At 45.5% G+C, this 22,504-nt stretch overlaps 1 protein-coding gene across 1 annotated transcript in view; it reads right to left on the bottom strand.

Annotated features, from left to right (window-relative positions):
* Window positions 1-22,504, bottom strand: part of LOC115325824 (protein-cysteine N-palmitoyltransferase HHAT) — a 102,468-nt gene that overhangs the window by 63,750 nt on the left and 16,214 nt on the right. Inside the window, exons 2-4 of the mRNA XM_029986521.3 lie at window positions 20,939-21,006; window positions 13,874-13,984; window positions 5,540-5,737 (exon numbers count right to left, since the gene is read on the bottom strand). Of these exons, the coding sequence (XP_029842381.2) occupies window positions 5,540-5,737; window positions 13,874-13,984; window positions 20,939-21,006 (377 nt within the window). The remainder of the gene's footprint in view (window positions 1-5,539; window positions 5,738-13,873; window positions 13,985-20,938; window positions 21,007-22,504) is intronic.

Below are 22,504 nucleotides of genomic sequence, written 5' to 3'. Positions count from 1 at the left end.
AGCGACATTTTAATTCCCATTAAAAAAAAAAAAAAAAAAAAAACTTTCGCCGCGTATGGTGGGTTTAGGAAACACCTTTTCAGTTCCCGTGAATTCTGTTGCGCCGAACTGATCATCCGCGTCTCCCACTTCCTCATTGGTTTACGTGGGAACGCTTAGTCATTGGCGTCGTTTTTGGTATTGGTGAAATTCACAAGTTTGGCGAGTTGCTCCGCCGACGACAGCACTCAGTAAGTACGACGGGGAACGTATTCGGGCCGCGTAGACCCATGCTCATTCCGCTCATTTCTTTTTGGAGTCACCCATGGAATCTATCGGGGCCATGTTTGACACCACCAGGTGTACTTGTCTATTGCCGGCTCGCCTGAAGTTTGAGTAAAGACATGTATGTATAAAATCGAATAACCAGCTTACGTTTTTTAGAGCGCAGCTCTTAGGGGCCCGTTTCCGGCTTGAGCGGCGTCGCCGTCGCCGTCGGCGTAACCGCGTGGTGCATTATGGGAAATATCCCATAATGCACCGCGCGAGCCCCCCCGGGGTGACACCCCCCCCCCCCCCCCAGAAGTCACGTGACTCCTAATATCAGAGCAAAGAGCGAACGAAAAAGATAAACACCTACGAGGGAGTCAGTGTCATCACATAATTACTTTGATAGAAAATGGAATTATGTTTAGATAGTGACGCGTGAATAGAAGGTTACTAACAACTGCTCTTCAAACCTTTATTTTACATCTTAGCTTTAGTGTCCGAAAGAGTTGCTATTGGCGTTGCGTTAGCTTTCGTAACTTTATATATTTGCACCGGGTTGAAAACATTCTACTAAAACATGAAAACACGGCTCTGCCAGTGTACATACCGCGGAGGTCATAGCGGATTGCGTATAGAGTTGCGGGAGTGAGTAAACGATTTACTAGAACTCTCAACACGGGCGCTTTAACTTTCTGACTTGGGGTTACGTGATGTTTTCAAGATGTTACAATATATCACGAAAGATAGTCTCACTTTACTTGTCTAATGCGGTACGAAGTTCATGGTTCGTTTGTCCTCATCACTCCCGGCATCTACGTTTTCTAAAGAAAACGCTCCAGGTAGAAAATTAGAACAATATTAAATTTCTTTAATACCGGTGACAAAGCATGACCTAAGATTTATAGAAATTACAGTGAAGATGTAAGCGAGCTGGTGAACTTTCAACATTGTAAAACCCGAGACGTAGGACAAAATAAGAAAAAAAGGGGTGTCTGTGTTGTCCCTTTTTTCTTCTTCTGTCTTACGCCTCGGGTTTTACAATGTTGGGACCTAAGATTTGTTCACTGCCGCGGCAACTAATCTTGTTAAAACAAGTAATATTGCTTGTTTGGGAAATCCACTGAAATACTTTTGCAACATTTAAAATTAATGATTACCCAGCACCTGACTATAGCTTACACTGGTGCTGAATATTGCAAAAAAACAACTTGGTTGAGAAATTTTCAGCACTAATGTAGTGTGTTTCAACACTCCATTGTCAACATAGTTCATCAAACTATTATTACAAATATAATTATTACATTTTAGTTAATTAGCCTAATGACTTAGGTTTGCTTTTTTCGGCTTGTTAATTAGAGATGGGAGCTATTTCAGGACGCAATACAAAATAAGTATTCAGTACGAGTAATATTTGCTCCGCCTCTTCGTGTTTATGCGACAAATGATGGCAGTCACCGGCCAAGTCGGATTCAAAAATATGTCCGCCATATATAGAGATAGTGCCAACTTCCCACATATAGCGTTTGAAAGGCGGGGGAAAGCAACAAACATTAACTCCTCTCCCGTTGTTTTTTTCCCCCGTTTTGAGCGTTATTTGGGGGAAACTATATCATTTACACAAGGGGAGAAATTTTCCTGCATTGGCAAGAAAAGGGTGTGAATTTTCCTCCCTTATTAGGGGAGCAACTTTCTCCACACGTAAAAATAGGTGTCCACTTTTTTCCTTTCTTAAGGGAGCAAATTTCCAACCGTTTTGTAGGAGGAACTTTCCTCCCTTTCTACATTGATATATGGCACACGTGAGGTTCTCCTTTAAAGCAGGAAATACTGCTCTTTAAACTTTAGTTTGGGCTAGTTGGTCTATTTTAGGGATAAGGTTTAAAGGTGCAAAGAGACAGGGACGATAGGAAATAACACAAACAGGGACAGGCGCCACTTTCAACTGATTGACTGCAAGACCGTTCAACGCTTATAGCACAACTCATCTTCCCTTTACATATCAAACAACGCTAACAGCCAATAAACACATTAGAGACACCCATTTAGATAAGCCACTTCTTTATCTAGTAGGCTAACAGATGGCGCGCTAACGCACTTGTCATTCTTCCTTTTAATAAAGAAAGCCTCTATAGTCCCCCGCTCTGTTTTAGAGCGCAGCTCTTAGGGGCCCGTTCCCGGCTTGAGCGGCGTCGCCGTCGCCGTTGGCGTCGCCGTCGCCGTCGGCGTAACCAAGGTCATCCCAAGGTCACGTGACCCCTCAAAAGGTCATCTCAAGGTCACGTGACCCCCTGAAGGTCACGTGCCCTTGGGGGTCACGTGGGGTCATCTTGGGATCACGTGACCCCCAAGGTCACGTGACCCCTCGAGGTCACTTGACCCCTTCCAAGGTCATCTCAAGGTCACGTGACCCCAAGATGACCCCACGTGACCCTTTGAAGGTCACGTGAGCCCCAAGTCACGTGACCCCTCTGAGGTCACGTGGTCTCCTCCCCAAGGTCACGTGACCCCCGAGGTCAAGTGACCCCTTCCAAGGTCATCTCAAGGTCACGTGACCCCAAGGTGACCCCCACGTGACCCCCCAGGTCACGTGACCTTCTGAGGTGACGTGACCCCTCCAGGTCACGTGACCCCCAAGGTCACGTGACCTTGAGGTGACCCCCAGGTCACGCCTCCCCGAGGTCACGTGACCCCCTCCCCGAAGTCACGTGACACCCCCCCCCCCCCCCCCCCGAGGTCACGTGACCCCCCCCCCGGAGCATATTAAAGAATGAGGGGAGGAGGAGGAGAAGGGGGAGGGGTCTACCCTCCCCTCAGTACCCTTCACTCCTCCTCCTCAAGAGCTGCGCTCCAATTCGGCGTTACAGGGATTTGTAAACGGCTTTCACTTTTTTTTCTTTCGCTTTTTTCGAGAACGTTGTTGACTCTAAATGCGGTTCGCAGCCACAACGCTTGCAATGCTCAGACAGATGAGCCCTCGAATTGTTGCGTACAGATAGTTTGTGCTCTCGTACCCTGCCTTTGAAACAGCGTCATGTTTCTATTATATAAACTTTCCCGCAACTAAGCAGTATCTCATAGATGACGTTAGTGACACAGTCAGCATATTAGCTTGCCTGCTTCTTGGAGCACATATCTTTCTCTTTTCTAGTCATCATCGGTCTTGCAATAAATCAGTCGAGAGTAGCACCTGTCCCTGTCGTTATTTCCTATCGTCCCTGTCTGTTCGCGCTTTTAAACCTTCTACCTGAAATAGTCCTCCTCTTTTTTAGGGTGTATCGTTTTCTTATCGCGGTTAGTTAGCGAGCTTGCCAGCGTAAACGAGCAGGGGTCGGGATTGAGCCCAGGGTCCATGGGTTCGGCAGCGCGAGTTTCGCTATACGTGCTCCGAGTTGTGGTGCAATTTGACTTTGCGCCGTGGCGTGTGCCTGCTTTTGTTTCGATCAAAACACTAATGCGCTGATGAATTTCACGGCAGTTCTTACATCCACGCTGCATATCTCTCGCATACAAGACAATAGTCCTTCACAAATTAGAATATGCATGCACCATTTGGAACCCCACCAAACGTACCTTATACAAAAACTAGAATCTGTCTAAAACAAAGCAGCAAGATTTATATGCAACAACTACTCACCGGAAACTGATGTCTCGGCCTTAAAATCTCGCAATAATCTCTCTCCTCTAGAACAAAGACGTAAAATAACTCGGCTGTGTTTTTTTCATAGCATCTATTACAGCGATTCGCCTTTTAAAAAATCAGTTTATTGCCGCCCTGCCAGTAGTCTTACATCGCCAAGATTAGATCGTTCTTGGAAACTAGAGCCATTCTTGGGTCGCACTAACACTTTCCTGTTCTCCCCCTTAGTACTTTGCATCAGAGACTGGAATGCATTACCTGGTCATACTTTTACTGACAGCAATACCATTACATTTAGAGACCAGAGTTCACTATTTTATAATTACTCACATTGATTTTGTTTTTGTACAATAGCTTTTGTACCTCTGTTCGTGCTTTATTCTTTCTTTATTTCGCTTTGATTGACGGCATTGGGTGCATCCGCAATCACATTTCACTTTTCCGTGTTTTGCTATCCTGTTTTTTTTTTTTAAACATCTGTCACTTGTTTTGAATCTCCCCACATGTAATGCGTTGTTCGGACAGCTTTCAGGTGAATAAATTGAAATGAAATGAAATATATGCATGGTTCGCTAAACAAATAATATTAGAGGAGATTGACAAGGTTAAAACTGACCGTTTTAGTCAGTCTTAGTTCTCCAGTCAAAGGGCTGTCTTTTGTTTTAAAGGGAGTGAACTTTTGGGAAAGAGACGCGGATATGCCTGCATGTTCGGCTGTCGCGCTTCAGCACCCACAACCGCGATTCTCATACGAAAAGACGGAACTGCAGCGACTGGATACCATAACTTAAAGTGAAACTGAAGAAAAAGAAAGAAAAAAGACCGGAGCTACTAGGCGCTGTAACGCAGAGCCGTTTGTTCAGCCTGCCTTTCCACCTCCCTAGCGTTCTCTCCATTGCCAGAAAAAGTTGTCTCCGAGTATAGGGCAACTCAGTTGTGGAACTTCCCATAGACTTTGCATCTACGACCAGTGCCCCTCATAACAATCTCCTCGAAAGCTTCGCTTCCCGTCATTCGAAGCGACATTGTTTGGGAGATGGCTGTTAAAATAGATACAGTGAACTTTATAAAATACACAAGTTCTGAATCACAGCCCCTAGATGGCGCTTCTAACAACGGGTAGTGGCCTTTGGTGGGAGAGGGTGGGTTCGCTTCTCCGCGTGAGGTCCGCAACTGGTTTCATGAAATAGCGTTGCCTCTTGCTTACATATGAAGTTGTAGAAATATCTCCTCAGTGTGACAGCGCCTTTAGCACACCCTAACGTGTGCTAAAGGCGCCACACACCGTAATGTTTGAATCCCGGATAGTTCGAGAGAATGTTTAACCTTTAATGAGCCGTAGTTTGCCTACAAGCTGAAAGATAACAATAATCTAGGCTTCTTGCATCGGCGGTGGAATGCGGATGGTCCCGAAGCAGGACGTTGCCGCTTTTCTTTTGCACACAGTACGTTCAAGAAGATTCGGAGCCAAGACGCACAATGGCAGCCAAGAATGTACTGGAAGCTTCCAGGAAAAACAAAAATTGCAAAAGAGGAAACTTTGGGCCGAGCGGTGTTAGAACCCTATTCCTCGGCGTGGGAACCGCGTGCGCTATCAACTATGCAACTATGCCAAGCACACTGTAGTATCGAGGATGGGTCGTGGGTACTCACCAGCATTGGATCCAACTTGCGCGTGAAGAAGGAATAGACGAGCGCCAAGAGGCTGACCATGTAGCAGACGATGCGGATCCTGAGGCCCGCCAGCAGAAAGAAGGTGACGTAAACAGCGAAAACGAGGAACACGCATTCCCAGCACACCGTCCAAGCCAATGCCAGGGCGGAGAAGACCGGGTAGAGGCGGGCCCGCAGCTGCAATGAACCGCCCGCAATATACCTTCTTTGAAGATCGAAGCGACGCTGGCGGCGAGGTGCAACGCAGTGCATTCTGGGTAACAACAAGTCATTGGATATATACATGGTAACCCTGGAGCGAGATGAAAAAAAGGACGTTTCGTGTCTGTCCGTCTTTCTTTGTCCCCTTGCTCCAGAGTTACCCTATCTATCCTTAAAAGAGCTGTGCAACAATTTCAGGGCTTTGCTTAAATAATTGTATAAGTTGATGCCTGACACTTCTAAAGTGAACTACAGAAAACAAATTTTGCCTGGATACCCTTAGGTTTTATTTAAAAAAAATGAAAAAAAATCTAGGTTTTTGCCACCTCTCAACTTGTACATCGTATTCCGGGTCACATGCGCAGTGACGTCGATGGGGCAGGCGCAGGGTTCCGGTAAAGTTCTCTCTCTAGAGCCATCAGTGGGCAGCGAGAACTCATCCGCTCGCGACCGCGTGACCACGTGCTGGTGGGCGCAGCGCGAACGATATGGTGAAAGATGGAAAGTCTCATCCGGGTCCGGCCATACCCGTCCGGCCCTGTCCGCGGTAGCAGATAGCTGACGGTTTTGTGGACCTAGGATAGATGGCGCCACTAAAACTCCGTATAATAAAAGTTTTTTCAATGATACCAGGTTTTTGACGCATTTATATTTTGTGTTGGAACGGCAAGGTTTATAGAAAAGTTTCCTTTTACCGAGCAGGTATTCGCACAACTTGCTATCTTTCTACAAGACTCCCCATTGACGTCTAGCCGCGTGTTTCTCATGGCCGCCGCTCGCGGCTTCAGGTCGGGGAATGTTCTCATTTTTGCCTCGCTATTTCGCGGCGGACTCGCAACATTTCGATGAAAGGAAGTGTGTTTTCTGTCATTTGTGACAAGGTGAACAATGTCAAAAGTAAAAGATGCCAATTCTTTCAACGTTAAAACCGTTGCGCAGCTCCTTTAATCAGCCCGCCTGCCTCCTTGCTTTAACTTCAAGGGTCATTGGAGTTCCAGTTTAGAGCGTTAGCATAATCTCGTCGTGTCCTCAGTCTCTCGCGGCACGGTTTTCGCAGTTTCTGTCCAGTTTGATCAACTGGCGACTTGGAGTGCCGACGCGCCGATACACTAATCCGAACCAAAATTTTAAACGTGTCTTGATCACTCTGGTAGACCCGGGGAACGCAGAATTCGTCATGGGTGCATTATGCGTGCGTTAAGATTTGCTGTTTGGTTATGGGGAGCTTAAGCTGGTTTCGGATGCGACACTGGTTTACGCTGTACATAATAAATTTAGTCAGTGCGATGCCACTGCTAGCGGGGGGTCTTTAACGTGCGCCACGCACTAGTGATACACGACCGCGCACGCCGGTGCGATGCTCATCCAGATCGAAGCGGGCAGAGATGGGGATAAATAATAATTAGGTTGTGTGTTTATACAGCCTAGAACTTGGTCGGCCTCGACGGGCGGTGAGTCTCCCAGCTGTAGATGAGCAATTTAGCCAGTGCAGTACAACCGCTAGCCTGGGGTCTTTAACGTGCACCACGCACTAGTGATACACGACCGCGCACGCCGGTGCGATGCTCATCCAGATCGAAGCGGGCAGAGATGGGGATAAATAATATTTAGGTTGTGTGTTTATACAGCCTAGAACTTGGTCGGCCTCGACGGGCGGTGAGTCTCCCAGCTGTAGATGAGCAATTTAGCCAGTGCAGTACAACCGCTAGCCTGGGGTCTTTAACGTGCACCACGCACTAGTGATACACGACCGCACACGCCGGTGCGATGCTCATCCAGATCGAAGCGGGCAGAGATGGGGATAAATAATAATTAGGTTGTGTGTTTATACAGCCTAGAACTTGGTCTGCCTCGACGGGCGATGAGTCTCCCAGCTGTAGATGAGCAATTTAGCCAGTGCAGTACAACCGCTAGCCTGGGGTCTTTAACGTGCACCTCGCAGTAGTGATACACGACCGCACGCCGGTACGATGCTCACCTCGATCGGAACCCAGGATCCCTGGGTTCTGTAGCGTGAGCTTTCGCTCCATGAGCTCAGAGCAGTGCTGCGCTCAAGCGTGAAACACATGTAAGTACAAAATGCATCGCGTTGCAGCACCGTGCGGCGTAACTATGGAAACCACCAAGGACAGCAACGGTTGTCATGGTTGCGGTTCGATTTTTGCTCGCATGTTTTTCACGCTTAACATACTCGGCCACCGATTCCCCAAGCTCAGTGCTTCCCGCTGAGAGCGCGTAGCTTTGACGCAGGTAAGATGGGTTGTTGCTTTCGTAACAGGACACTACCTTGGAGAAAAAAAAGTATTGGGCGGGCGAGCTTGTAGTCATTCATGCTGGAAAGCCCGAGACTACAGAAAACAAGTTTAGTCTTCAAAACTTTACTTCGTAAGGTTTGGAACGTAAGCCTCTGTCAACTTGGAAACCAGATATAATGTTGTCAACTTTCCAAACACGGAATCGAAATGGATGAAAGCGGCAAATTAGAAATCAGAAGTGTATTGCACTTTGCAACCGAGAGGGTAGGGTAAATGCCACGTGTGATCATTATTGCACAGTTGCGGCTGTGTTTGGCTTTTTAAGCATTTGTCGTTATCTACGAAAGCACAATGAAATCTACCTCCTTAGTTCCGGGATTCAGGCAGTCAAAATAAAGATAGGTAATTTCGGTTGTGGAATCGATTTTGTTTTGAGTAAACCATCCCATGAAACTGCGTTCGATGAAATGGTGTTCGATGTAACGGCGTTCGATGAAACGGCATTCGATGAAACTGCGTTCGATGAAATGTCCGGTCGTAGAAATTTAGACACACGTATGCCCTGTGGGCCGTTTCTTGATGCCGTCTAAAGTGCACGTCGCACGGGTCAGCCGTACTACAGCTCAGTGTCCTTCCGCTGGATGCCAGGTGAGGCAACAGCAGCATGCCACCACAGCGACGGCAGTAACTTCTAACACTGACGTCACACAGACCCTTCCCCGAAAAGCATACGCCGTATGAAAACCTTCTAAAGGGGAGGTGAACCTGTTTGGGATTTTATTAAAAACGCTCGATTGTCCTTAATCCGACTGCAAGCATTACGAATATCACAGAAAGCAGGGTATTTTATGCTCGTATCACTCGTATTACCTTAAGAAACGCATACGAAGTTGCGTTTTAACTGAGCCCCCCCCCCCCCCCCCCCCACCCCACACACACACACACACCTTCCGCGGCAGCTGGAGAGAAGAGCATTCTCGCGCGTGGTCCTCGGCCAGCGTCGCGCGTTGTCGGTAGTCGGTACTTGCTGCGACTGCGTGAAGATGAGTTAGCTGGTGATTCGTGCTCGTGAAAGATGCCAGCTGAACGTTGAAAAACACACGGAGAGTGCAAAAAAAAAAAGGCAGCGACCTTTACCTTTGAAGTTCTATAATGTAGCAAATGGATCATACGGGATCGATGAGGGAATTGTTTTGTCACGTGACGTATATTTCCCCGCTAAGTTTAGCGGGGAAACTGACTAGTTGTGTAGGTTGACGTGACGTAAGGTCCCGTGAAGTCAATTTTCTCCGCTGAACTTAGCGGAGAAACTGAATGAGTGTTTTGGCCACAAGACGTGAATTTTCCCGCTAAATTTATCGGAGAAACTGAGTTCACGTATAGGTCACACACCTTCAATTTCCCCAAGGTGTATATGTCATGTGACTGCACATGACGTCGCGTGATGCCACTTTTCCTGATAAATTTGGCGGAAAATACACGAACGGACGGACGGACAAACGGACGGGTGGACAAAATGCGCGGTGATGTGATTGCTGCGCCATTTGCGCCAAAATGCGCCAAGGGGCTAACCCTGATACATCCTGATACATTCTGCCGACATATCGGTAATCGGCGCCAAGCCTGCGCCAAAGGACCGATTTCGGTCGCCTTGCAAAACCCAAACTAAACTGAGTACCGTGAGCTAGGTGCCGCAAGCAGCCGCCCGACACGAAATACCTTGCATCAATCGTCCATCTGGTCCTGCATGGTTTTTCCCGCCGTCGCTCATTTCACGCTCTCGTAAGTCTCGTCTCGCGTCTTTTTTTTTTTTATTTTGTAAGGATAGATGCAAGCGTGTGCGGTCGCTCCGACGCCAGCGTGCCGGGTACGCAGCCATGCCGTCGTGTTGTGAAATGAAACAACGTTTTTGCGCGGCGGGAGTTACTTTGTGAGCTGAAGCACTCGCTCCTGAAAGCAACGGCCATGGGAAGACCATATTTGGTCCCTGCCTACCAGTCATCGTGGTTGCATGACGTCGGCCGGGTGATGCCATCCCCACGTCGCTGCAGATATGGCGCTTTCTAAACTGAAACGTAAGGACTGCCGCAAGGTCATCAACATTCCTCTTCTTGTTTAAATCATATGCTACTACAAAAATCCCTCTTTAACTCAAAGGCTGCTGTGTCGAAGTATTTATTGCCTAGGTTTCTCTCGGTGGACTTTCTTTTGAGAGGGACCCTGGTGCGTGAAAAGTTTGCCTCGAAAGAAAGTTGGTGAAGAGAAGTGAGCTAAAGCAAAAAAGGCAATGTCTGCACGCTGAACCCGCACAGCGTACTTGTTTGTCTCAAGTTCAGTCATAGCACAAAGCGCTCCAAGAACTTTTTGACCCTGACTCGCAATGTCTTGCGTCGATGCGCTCAGGTTCTTTTTTTGTGTGTGTTTAGCTTGTACCTTACCTGCCGGCCTGGCAAGCGCGCGCCGCTGGACTGTTTTTAGTCGTATGCTGGACCGTTACATTTTGCACACAATTTTGGGAACCTCTTGGCGGCGGAGCGGAGAGGCATGGTTTTGGTTTCGATCGAACAGCCGTCTCCGCTCGCACAACGAAGGGCGTGCAACTGCAAGCTGCTGAATTTGCCCTCACGTGCATGGAAACATGATTGCACGACAGAGGCACCAGCCGGGACGCTTGCAAATCCATTGCTTTACGTTTGCTTGCTTTTGACGAAAATCTGGCTCGTCAGTAATCAGTAAAACGGTGGCAAGCGGTATTTTGGAATTGCTCGGGAACGCCTACAGCACGGTACACTTGTGGAATGTCTCAATGTCTCTTTGCAGACATTGAAGTAGACGTTCATTACTTGTCGAAGGCTAAGCGAGGCTCGCAGCAGCCTTGCAGGAAGTTTCGAAAAGCAAAAGGAAAATCACCAGCTAGTTGTACTGCACCTTTTTCCTGTGCACAGTTTCGCATTGCACTAAAGTAGTTACACATGTTCCATCACTCGGAGACTGCTTCAATTTATTATATTAAATGATTAGTCAATTTTACGCTTTGATATTTACTGATAAGCTGGTCATCTTGAAATAAATTTAATATGTTCAATTTGGTTCTTATTTATCTATAGTGTGTATACATACAGGATGTTTTTTTTTGTTTTTTTTTGCAGCACCAAATTTTTAGAAAAAGGGAACGTGAGATAGAGTAATTTGAGCCCTAGGGAAGTGTTAGTGGCCATGGCGGCCTCTAGAAAAAAGGTGACATCAGGTCATTAGTTAGCTAATTAACTAAAATGTTTTAACTATTTGTTTTTAATTTTTCACTTGAGGGCACATAATGTATTCAGAGGATTGAAGATCGACCACGGTATGGTCTATACTTCGTTTCAGCTTCGGTCCGAGCGCGGCCGATGTTATGAGCCGAAGGGCCAATCAAACAGCGAAAGAGGCACAACGTCATGGCGTGCTCTCTGCAGTTGATAGGACCAGCCGGTATTCGCTCTCTCTCTCTCTGCGTGCTCCTCCGCCGGCTAGTCCTATCAAGCGCAGAGAGCACGCCATGACGCGCTGCTTTTTGCGCTGTTTGATTGGCCCTTCGGCTCATAACATCGGCCGCGCTCGGACCGAAGCTGAAACGAAGTATAGCCGTGTCGTCCAACTTGGATAAAAAAATTCCTAATAGGCGCTACGGTGTCGAGAAATGTCACTTTGGTAACTGGCGTCAAACTGAAACTAAGCAGGAAAGGGCGCCGGTAAAATTACCGCTCCGCCCTTCTCGGCATCGGATGCGTCATTATCGCGGCCGGCTCGCCTAAGCAAGTGGAGCCGGCCGCGATAATAGGGAATTGTAGTAGACCGTTCCCGCAGCCCGCTAAGCACCCGGATAGCGCTCCGTAATCCGCCACGAGACCTTGAACTATGCAGAGAAGGCTGGCGGCGCGCCTGCGCAGCTGCGGCGTTTTCTTCGGGGATAACGTAGCGGAGGAGAGAAACGATCTACTACAACTCCCTAATGACGAATCGCGTGCCCGGAAGGGCGGAGCGATAACTATACCGGCGATCTTCCCTGTTTAGTTTCGGTTTGACGCCATTTACCAAAGTGACCTTTCTCGACACCGTAGCGCCTACTAGGAATTTTTTATCGGAATGTGACGACACGGCGGGACCATACTGTGGTTGGTCTTCCATCTTCTAAATACATTATGTGCCCTCAAGTGAAAAATTAAAAAGTTAGTTAAAACATTTTAGTTAATTAGCTAACTAATGACCTGATGTCACCTTTTTTCTAGAGTCACTAACACTTCCCCAGGGCTCAAATTGCTCTATCTCACGTTCCCTTTTTTTGAATTTGGTGCAGCTAAAAAAACACCCTGTATGTATCATTTAACTGAGGCATTGCAAAATGTGTCATGTCATTGGCATTTCCGTTTACATATTGAAAGACTCCAAGGTGATCTAATTTGACCATAATTTGTTGATTGGGGCGAGCAAAGTGTTCTTCATTTGTCGAGCGCTTAAAACAAATATTTTATTTTTTATTTTTCTAAGAATATCTGCTCCAAAAGCCACTTTTTGCTCTTGAGAAGCACTGTCTTGGCTGCTCCAAAAGCCACGTTTACTGCTGCAAAACATTGTTTTGGATGCTTCAAAAGCCACTTGTTCTGCTCCAAAACGCTGTTTGGGCTGCTTCGAAAGGTGCTCCAAAACGGCTTAGGCCAATTACATCACGGGGTAGCGTTAAAATAATTTTCTGCCAGATTAGCAACCATTTACTGAAGATAAACCTGTTCTTCCACAATCATATCTCCTTACTAATGGTTATGGAAGAGGAGGTTTATCTGCAGTAAGTGGTCAATAGTCCACCAGTTCCGAGCACCCTTCTACAAAAGAGACAGGAACCTCAGTGCAACCGAGGAGCTTACGCGAAGCGGAGACGAAACGAGGTAAGGATTGCCAGTTGATCGTTTTGCGAAAGTTGGAATTTGATTATCCTAAGACGTCACGTCTCGACGAACAAATGACGTTCGGCGGCAGCAAGCGGCTGCATGTTTTTCGATTTTTATTTCATATTTAGTGTCGTTTTGATGACAAATGGTGGTGATATATTCAGAATCGTCTGGAAAAACTGCCCCGAAAAGAAGCATTAACTTTTTTTTTTAACCGGTTCAGTTTTTCTTTAAGTGGTATTTGTTTAACCCGACCTAATGTACCTTCCCTCTGCTCCGATAACGTTTTTGTTACACTGGCTGTGTTTTTGGACGACGCGCGCACAGGTCGCCCTACTCGGAAGAGGCAGTTGGAAGCAGAACCTGCTTCGATGCAGACGAAATTTTTGTTGCACCCGTTGGAGCGGTGGATCACGTGCCCACTTTTTAGTGTTGCATTCACTTTTTGACAACAATATATTGTTTAAATTAGTTACATATACAATATTATCTGGGAGACAGCTTCCTATTTCAAATGCTTAATTTTGTTCTATAGTGTCGTCAAGGTCATACTTCATTTCTGCATGGTGATATTGATTGTGCGGTATTTAACTAACTACTTGCTATAATTTGTTTGAGCCTGTAAAATCCAAAACTCCCGTATACTGTAAACGACTTATTTTTCGCAGGCTCAAAATTTCGCGATTTAGGTCAAAGCTGAAGTTTTTGAATAATTCGCGGGTTCTAATTTTGCGACGCAGTGGGATCTCAGTATAGATTCCAATGTATTTACAATTTACCGGAATTGTTCGCGGGACCTATTTTTCGCGAATTGTAGGCGATTCGCGAAATTCGCGAAAATTAGGTCCTCGCGAAAATTAAGTAGCTTACAGTATTCCAAATGAGCACGTGAGACCGTAGCCTCCCGAAGTTATCAGCATGCGCTGACTCACCCGCGGATTTCCCTGCAACAGTGCCTGGCTGACCGCAGCTTGCACGAGGCACCACACCCAGATGCTGAGCAAAAATGATCGTCCGTAGTTCCACGAAAGGTTCGTGTCGTCCTGCAAAGAAAACCATTCACACATCTGGTTGCTGCGCATTTTTTCTCACGTGTTCCTTTAAAAAATAAATATTAAAAGAGTATCGACTAATTTATTTGATTTTTGTTTACATTAAATCTATACATGATTAGTGTTTGTACCTCCAACCATTGCCATTTGAAAATAAAGAATTGCATATTTAGACTCGCCTGCCTTCAGCGGCTTCGTAACCTTTAATCGATTCAATTAGTGTACAGTTTAGTCATCTGCACATTTTTAATTATAGGTCCACTTGGTATATAGACTTCTAGGAACTCAGCTGAAGAAGAAGAAGCAGTTCGTATACAGACGTGAGATGCACGAGACGAGGCACGGCACGAGACATCGTCAGGATCCGAACCGCTCAACTGCCCGAAAAACATGCTCCAGTATTAGTTTCTGTAAATATGTAAATTTATTTTAATTTTGAATGTACGACTCCTTACTGACCCTAAGCAACCAACAAATTGGTGACCCGGGTACCTCGGACTTGGATGCCTTCTCATTCGTCAAGGCAAGGGCCAGCTCCTTTCGCTTTTTGACGTTCGCTTTCTCGGAAACCCATCACTCAACAATGTTCCGGTCAAAATCCAGCTCAACAACTACCGACCTTGCTTCGAGCAATTTCAAGTTGCCAGAATTTCGGACGTCGGATTTGGAACTTTGGTCCCTGACCATCGAGTCGTCAATTAAAATAAACTAAGATAACCTCCCAGCAATCAAAGTTCCCTCCCGCAGAAAACGGCTGCCGTCATCCGAGACATAATACGTGACCCTCCACACAATACGCCATATGAAACGCTCAAGACCGAACTTATACGGCGCACAACGCAGTCCGAGCAATGACGGTTGCAACAACTGCTGGCATTAAAAGAACTTGGAGACCGAAAACCATCTAAATTGATTCGTCGTATGGAACAACTTTTTGGGTGACAAAGCCAACGCCCTGGATGAAAACATGCTTCGAAAATTATTTTTCCAGACACTGCCAAGTAAAGTCTGCATGATACTCTCCACCTCAACAGCAGAATGTCGAGACGCTCGCTAGAATGGCGGACCAAATGATGGACGTGAGCACAGCCTTGTGCCAACTAGCTCAATCCAACTCCTCACGCCGAATCTCCCAGTTAGAAGACATTCTCCCTTACCTGCTAGAGTCTAATAGAGAACTCACATCGACAGTCGCGGAACTCTCGCAACAACTCAAACAACTGCAGCTATAAACAGGTCGTCCGCTGTCTCGTGTGTTTTCCAACAGTCTACCAGAACGACGTCGGTCTAGGTATGCAAGCAGCAGCGGAGCTTGCTGTTACCGCTGCACCTTCGGCAACCGCGTGCCAGAAGATGTGAATCATCCTGCACGTTCAAGGAAAACAAGCAGGCCCGACGCTTACGGTGGCAAGCGTCGCGGTCCATAGATCAAGTTGTCTGTTCTTCGTGACTGACCGCGTTACTGAGCTTCAATACCTCGTTGACACTGGCGCTGAGTTCGGCGTCATTCTACCGACGAAAGAAGGCCGACGGTGTTTAGACGAAACACCTCAGTTACGAGCTGTCAACGGCTTCTCCATCAAGGCCTATGGACAGTGATTGATTACACTGCATTTAGGTCTGCGGAAGACGTTCCGCTGAGTATTCTATTTGGCAGATGTGCGAAACCCCATCCTAGGACCAGATTTTCTACGCCATTTCTGCCTCCTCGTTGATCTCAGGTGCAACGTACTCTTGGACAGGGGAACGCACCTTTACGTTCACGGTATCGTATCCGAGACGGAGCCACTGAACCTCACCATATTGACACAAGTCTCAGAGGTTCCCTGAAAATCTTTCCTAGACGAATTCCGTCAACTGCTTCAGCCATTGAACGTGGCGGAATTAATTAAACACACTATCACGCACCACATCGAAACAGCCTGTCCACCAGTCTTCGCAGGACCTCGACGCCGTGCTCCTGATCAACTCAAAATCGCACGACGGGAGTTCCAGCAGATGTTCGAATTTGGCATTGTGCGTTCCTCAACAAGTGCTTCTTCATCAGCACTACACATGGTGCCAAATAAATCTGGCGATTGGAGGCCATATCGGGACTACAGAGCTCTAAACAACGTCACCGTACCGGACCGGCATCCCATCCCAGATCTTCAGGATTTCGGAGGTGCTTTTGAGGGCTCTAAAGTGTTCACCGAAATTGATTCTGGTGATAGCTTACCACCATATTCCTGTCGAGTCCTGCGACGTAACCGAAAATTGCAATCATCACGCCTTTCGGCATGTTCGTATACAAAAGAATGCCTTTAGGCCTACGAAATGCAGCATGAACATTTCACAGGTTCATGGACCAGTTACTTCGTGGATTTTCTTCTTGTTTTGCGCATTTGGGCGATATTCTTGTTTTTCAGCACTGATCAAAAATAGTTCCTTCATCACCTCCGCCAACTTTTCATTCGTCTCAGCAAGTACGGAATGGTTATCTACCCTACAAAATGCGAGTTTGGCTTCTCAGAGGTCGTTTTTTGGGACACCAAGTCAAGCATCTTGGTATTCGCCCATTGCCGAAACAGATCGTAGCGGTCGAAAAATTTCCGCAACCTCTCATGGCCACCAAGCCCAAAGAGTTTCTCGGGCTCATAAATTTTTATCGTCGTTTTATTCCACATTGCGCGGCTATACTACAGCCAGCACTATTGAAGCATTTAATTTGTATGAGAAGTTTCTGTGTCCAGTAAACACATATGAATCATACAAGATACATAAGAACATATAGAAACCATCTAAGAGCTATATAAGAGATATATGAGAACATATAAAAACCATATAGAACAATATAAGATATATAAAAATATAAAAACATACAAGAACCATATAAGAAACTTGTGAGAAGTGTCTTGTAAGTTTCTTATATGGTTGTTTTATGTTCTTATATATTATATATAGTTATCATAAAATTATTATATATTCTTATATATCTAGTATGATTCATATGCGTTTATTGGACGCAAGAAATTTCTCATACAAATGGATTTTTCACTAGGGAGTCAGTCAACTTCTCACAGGATTCAAGTGCAAGAACGAACAACTCACTTGGACAGAACCAGCCATTGCAGTAAAGACACTCTTTACAGCTGCGCCGTTAACTTATCCGGAATGCGACGTACCAACTTCGATCGGGGTTGACGCATCCGACACCGCAACAGGTGCAGCTCTACAACAGTTCAAAGGCGGTCAATGGCGTCCAGTGTGGTTCTTCTCAAAACAGTTTTCACCAGCAGAAAAAAAGATACAGTACTTTCGGTAGAGAGCTACTTGGACTCTATTTGGCCGTAAATCTAGATATATAAAGAGTATAAATGCTTAAAATGTAATTGAATTACTTCTGAAAATCCTTCCGCATTGTGTAATTTGACACTGCATGCTCTATTTGCAAGCAACAGAAGAAAAGACAAAAGAATATCGCTGCGCTATTTTATGGAGTTTGAGTACGAGGAGTAACATGGCACAAGTTGATACTTTTGAAGACAGGGCGAAAAAGAAGTCACTGTCTTTAATAAAATCGCTAAATATCACAACTTGTGGTTTTATAGTGCACACCTCGTACCGTTTTACAAAGCGCCGCGAGTCGCTACATTCGGAGTTCACGTTAAACAAATTGTACACACGTAAAAGAGCGACTGAATAACAGGAAGGGCTCACGTGTACCGCGCCTTCTTCGGATAGGGTCCCCCAAACGCTGCATTCAAAGATGACTAAACTTTAAAAAGAAAGGCACACGTGGGAACGATGAGTCACTGCCATTTTTCTCGGGATTATCGATTTCTTTGAGAATGATGATAACCCTGACACTAAGGTAGGAAAATGAAAAGCACGAGGGAAGACAAAAAGGAAAAGGCAACGAATTCAATACCTGATGCATGTTCCTTTACTGTTTTTCATTTTGCTACTCCAGTCTCAGGTTTATCATCTTGTTCAACTTACACTAGCTTGACTGCAATCTGACTAATTATTTTTCGATTTTATTAGGCATTTCCGCCATACTAAGCTCTAAGAGCCCCTCTCAGAAAGGCGTATAATTTTGGGAGAACTCTTTGTTGGAATTATGAGATATCGTCTTGCTCGTAGCTTGTTCCTTCCTTGTTGCAACCCCTTCAAACATAAAACAGAATTAGGTCTTTTTTCGGTATTTTCTCGTCTTCTGTTACAGCAAAGCTGTTTATTGCTTGGTTCCCGTGGATTTTTGTGCGCGGCAACAGAAATGACGTCACGACTTCGTGTCACCTGACGTCACGAAGCCGTGACGTCATTTTCCTTCCAGATTTAGCGGGGAAATTTTTTCGCTAAATTTATAGGGGAACGTTACGCCACGTGACCTCAACATTAAGCAGTTTCCCCATCTAACTTTAGCGGGAACATTCACGTCACGTGACACGAAGTGGTGACGTCTCATTTGCCACAAACGAAAACTCCACGGGAGCCTAGCCGTAACTTTGGCGGGGAAATTTTCCGGCTAAATTTAGTGGGGAAATCGACGTCACGTGACCTCAGCACCAATTCAGTTTCCCCGCTAAATTTTGCAGGAAAATTGAAGTCACGATTTTTTGTCACGTGACCACGGTACCAATTCAGTTTCTCTACTAAATTTAGCGGGGAAAACGACGCCACGACTTCGTGTCGCGTCACCCATGAACAAATTCAGCGGCAGGAGGAGAGGTGGAGGAGGGTAGCGCACCGCTCTCTCTTTGTCGTCATTCTGTTTAGCGAAAATTTCTCCGCTAAAATTAGCAATGAAATATTTCTGCTAAATTTTGCGGTAAATTTAGCGAAAAGTTCACACTAAATGGGAGGGCAGCAGGCGAGTAGGAGGGGAGGGAGAGGAGGGGCATCCCCTCTGCTCCTCCTCTTCAAGAGCTGCGCTCTAATTCGACATTACAAAGAATTGTAAACGTCTTTAATATTTTTTTTTAATCTTCGAAAAAATTTCTTTTGGGAATAGTTTACGTGAATAGTGATAGGTGAAGCCCAGCGCACAGTTGAACCGATTGCAAACTTGAAGTGAAAATAACCGAACACTGAACAGGAAACAAGCTAGGACCATTAGCTCGAAATGTCAACAAAAGAACAAAACAGAAGTGAAGAGCCATTCCACCTTGTGAAGTTGGATGCCCAGCGAAGCTGTTTAGCAGATGACACAGACGCGACAGAATTTTGAACAAAGGTACGACACATTTATTGTCTTAATCGGTGATCATAGTGACGAACGTTACGCACAGACATGTCGAGGACTATCCCCGCCCCGAGGAGCCGTAGGAAACTAGACACGTGTGATCCGGAGGAAGGAAAGGCACGCAAGCGCTTGAAACGACGGCAAAGAGAGGGTGATGCGCTTCCCTCCTCGTTTATGCATTTTTTTTTTTTTTTTGCTTTGCAGTGCAGGATTTGCGCAGTATGTGGACAGTTTGGAAAAAAGGGTTGGTATGTCCTGTCTTGATTCCAGTAGATATATATTTGCATGTTCCAGTAATAATAATAAAAAAAAAGATTGCCGCTTTTTACTTTTAGAGCGAGTTTTACTTAGAAGTTATAAGCTTCACGAGTTCGAAAAACCCGTGTTACAATTGCAGTTAAAAAAAACAGAAAAAAGTTGTTGTTGGCGAATGTTGGGTATTGTTATATTCATGTTGCATGAATGCTTACTGAAATAACTTCCCCAAATCATAAAACGGAACGCCTTGCGACATGCTTTAGGAATGCAAACGCAGCACGAGTTCTGGCCGTAAACCACAAAGTTTCTCGAGACGGCTTGCTTCAGACACCAAGAATTTAACACAAGTCTCGAGAACAATTACTAAACATTTAATCGAGAGAATTCTAGTAACCGCATTCTCCGAAAAAAAGTCTCCTCCCGGCGTATAGCCCGCAGGGACTAATTTTGATTGAAAAACAAAATGTTATTCCTTAGATGGTCCGCACTTGGCTCCTAGTGCGCACATAAAACTTTCTGACACGCAGCACACCTTAACATATGCCTGCTTTGTCGGGCCCCAAAGAAGCTTGTGTTATACAAGAATAATCTGTAACGAACTTTGACAGTCACAAAATCCTCCACGTCTTGTATTTAACGATCTTGAAACCTTTTATACTCTGTGTAAGTAGACAGCCGGAAGTGCGTAAATTTTCAACATTTAAGCGTGTATAATCCGGGTACTTTAATCGGAAAAATACGGTAATGTAGACAGCTGATCCTGGCAGTTATCCGACGGTGGGTAATACCTCCCCACCCGGATGCAGATACTGTGAATATAATGTAAAACAGCTAATGGTCGCCCTTAAAAAAATGAAAAAGCATTAGGCAAAAAAAGCGTCCTGTTTTTTGTATGATATTGAAAATCAGTTTGTTCTCCTTACTTTCGTACAAAATCTAACCCGTTCCAGCTCCGCCCATGCAAAATGCAACAGTCGCATTCCGCTCTCAAAAGTGCACCGCATAATTTGAGCGGCGTTCCTTCAAGCTTCGTTCCACCCAATTTTTTTTTTTTTTTTATTCGCTCATTTGACACTACCCGCAAAAGACCATTTCGAAGCATTAAGCAACGTTGGCGTTCTGCATTTCTTGGTCACGTTGCGTGTGATGAGATCCGAGCCGTCTCCGGACGCTGGCTCAGCCCTTGCCTCCAATACATGTACAGAGTGCGTTCCCAAACAGTGACCGACTCTTATAATTGACGCATGCAGCAGCTACTAGGAGGCGCGAAATTTCGAAAAGGGGTCTATAGCACCTGGCATCACCGTGGACGGGCTGCAAGAAGATACACATAAACAAATGGCGCGTAATAGCAGCAGTGAGAAATGTGCAGAAACAAGAGGAGCACTAACAAAAACAGCGAGCGCACTACACTGGCGGCAGCCTTTTTAAATGATCCTGTTGCGCTAAACTGCGTTTACCTGTACTCTTTGCAGTCCATAGGCACCCTTCACGAATGCTCGCGGCCAGAGTTTAGGCGCGTTACCATCTGTGATAGAAAGAATCGGAAGAAATCGTCAGCACTCTGGCCAAAGGGACTGTATACTTTATTTATTTATTTATTTCCATACCTTAAGGACCCCTTGCGGGGTATTACATAAGGGGTGGGCATGGTGGTCGTGTAATATATAATAAACAAATGCAAGTAGATAATACAAAATAAACAGTGTAACAAATAGACACTCAAATAAGGACTTGCAAATTATACAATACAAATAAAAATTAAACAGTAAACGCACACAAAAAATAATGAAAGGTTAAAAAAAAATGCTAGATAAATGCTTGAAAAATTCTAAATATGATACTGGTGTTTAGTTAGGCTGGTATACTGATGATAGCAATACTGGCTGTATGGACAACGTAAACATATGCACAAGTTAGAAAAATGAGAGGAGAGCTGTTTTAAATTTCAATGGGTCAGCAAGTGAAGTGATTTCACAGGGAAGATCGTTCCAGTCGTTAGCAGTTTTGACAAAAAATGAATTCATGAAAGTAGTTGTTTTAAATTTTGCAGGTATGACTTGGTGAGGATGGTAATGGACTTCTTCCAAAACCGACGCGCCCCATCGCGGCGAAATACCACGCAGTGCACTCTGGGAACTAGTTGGCCGCTCAGTTTCGGTTTCGACTGAGCAGCTTCATCTCATGCTTTCACGCCGGGACCGAACGCGCTGCTTGCGTTTTCGATTATCTGACTTTTCACGAACGTACAATACACTCATTCTCGAGCGATACAAAACGAAGACCGGGGCACTTTTCTTGGTTCCCGAAACACCGGATATTATGAGTGCGTATGCAAACGTAGTAAGACGTGGCTTAGTCACCTCACGCCACGAGTGCATCTTTGAGTTCAATTTCAATAAACCCATCTAGTACGAGTGAACTAGAAATAAAATGTGTTCATCTGGAGCCTTTCACCTATTTTGTTTGCCAAACGTCCACTTCTTGTTACTTCATTGGGCAAAAAGCAAGCTGCATTCTCACAGGAGTATCAAAGTTGAGCCCAGCGTTGACGCATGAACTTTTAAGGAAACGCTATAAATTCGACCTCACTACTGCACAAACGTTACTATGATGTCTTCCTCGTGTCATCATATATCTCCCACTCAAATTTTATGGTGATAGAAGATTACGTTTTCGCAAACGCTGAGATCGGCTAGCTACGACGGAAGCCCTAACAAGCGTCCCCTACTCCTCGCTAAGCCTTTTTGGACGAGCTTTTACTGACGCCCAAGATCTGTGCCTGAACGGTGTGTTTGAAATTATCTCGACATACTCAGGCAAGAAGAAAGCAAACACATAACAAATACTATGGGCATTAGCAACCGTCAAACGGGCTTTGAATAATTTAGTTCGTTTGGCGCACCGCATAGGGGTTTATGCCCGTCCGGCGCACTCCCGGCGAACGGTGCGACATTCTTCACAGAAGTTCTCGACTTTTGCTTTTTAAAAACGGTCTGTATGTGCGAATGTGTCAATATGATTGC

The sequence above is a fragment of the Ixodes scapularis genome, unplaced genomic scaffold (genome assembly GCF_016920785.2).
Source record: "Ixodes scapularis isolate PalLabHiFi unplaced genomic scaffold, ASM1692078v2 PGA_scaffold10__122_contigs__length_95168666, whole genome shotgun sequence".
Lineage (NCBI taxonomy): Eukaryota > Metazoa > Arthropoda > Arachnida > Ixodida > Ixodidae > Ixodes > Ixodes scapularis.
The sequence above is the reverse complement of the archived record's forward strand: the minus strand, read 5'-3'. Positions and strand labels throughout refer to the sequence as shown.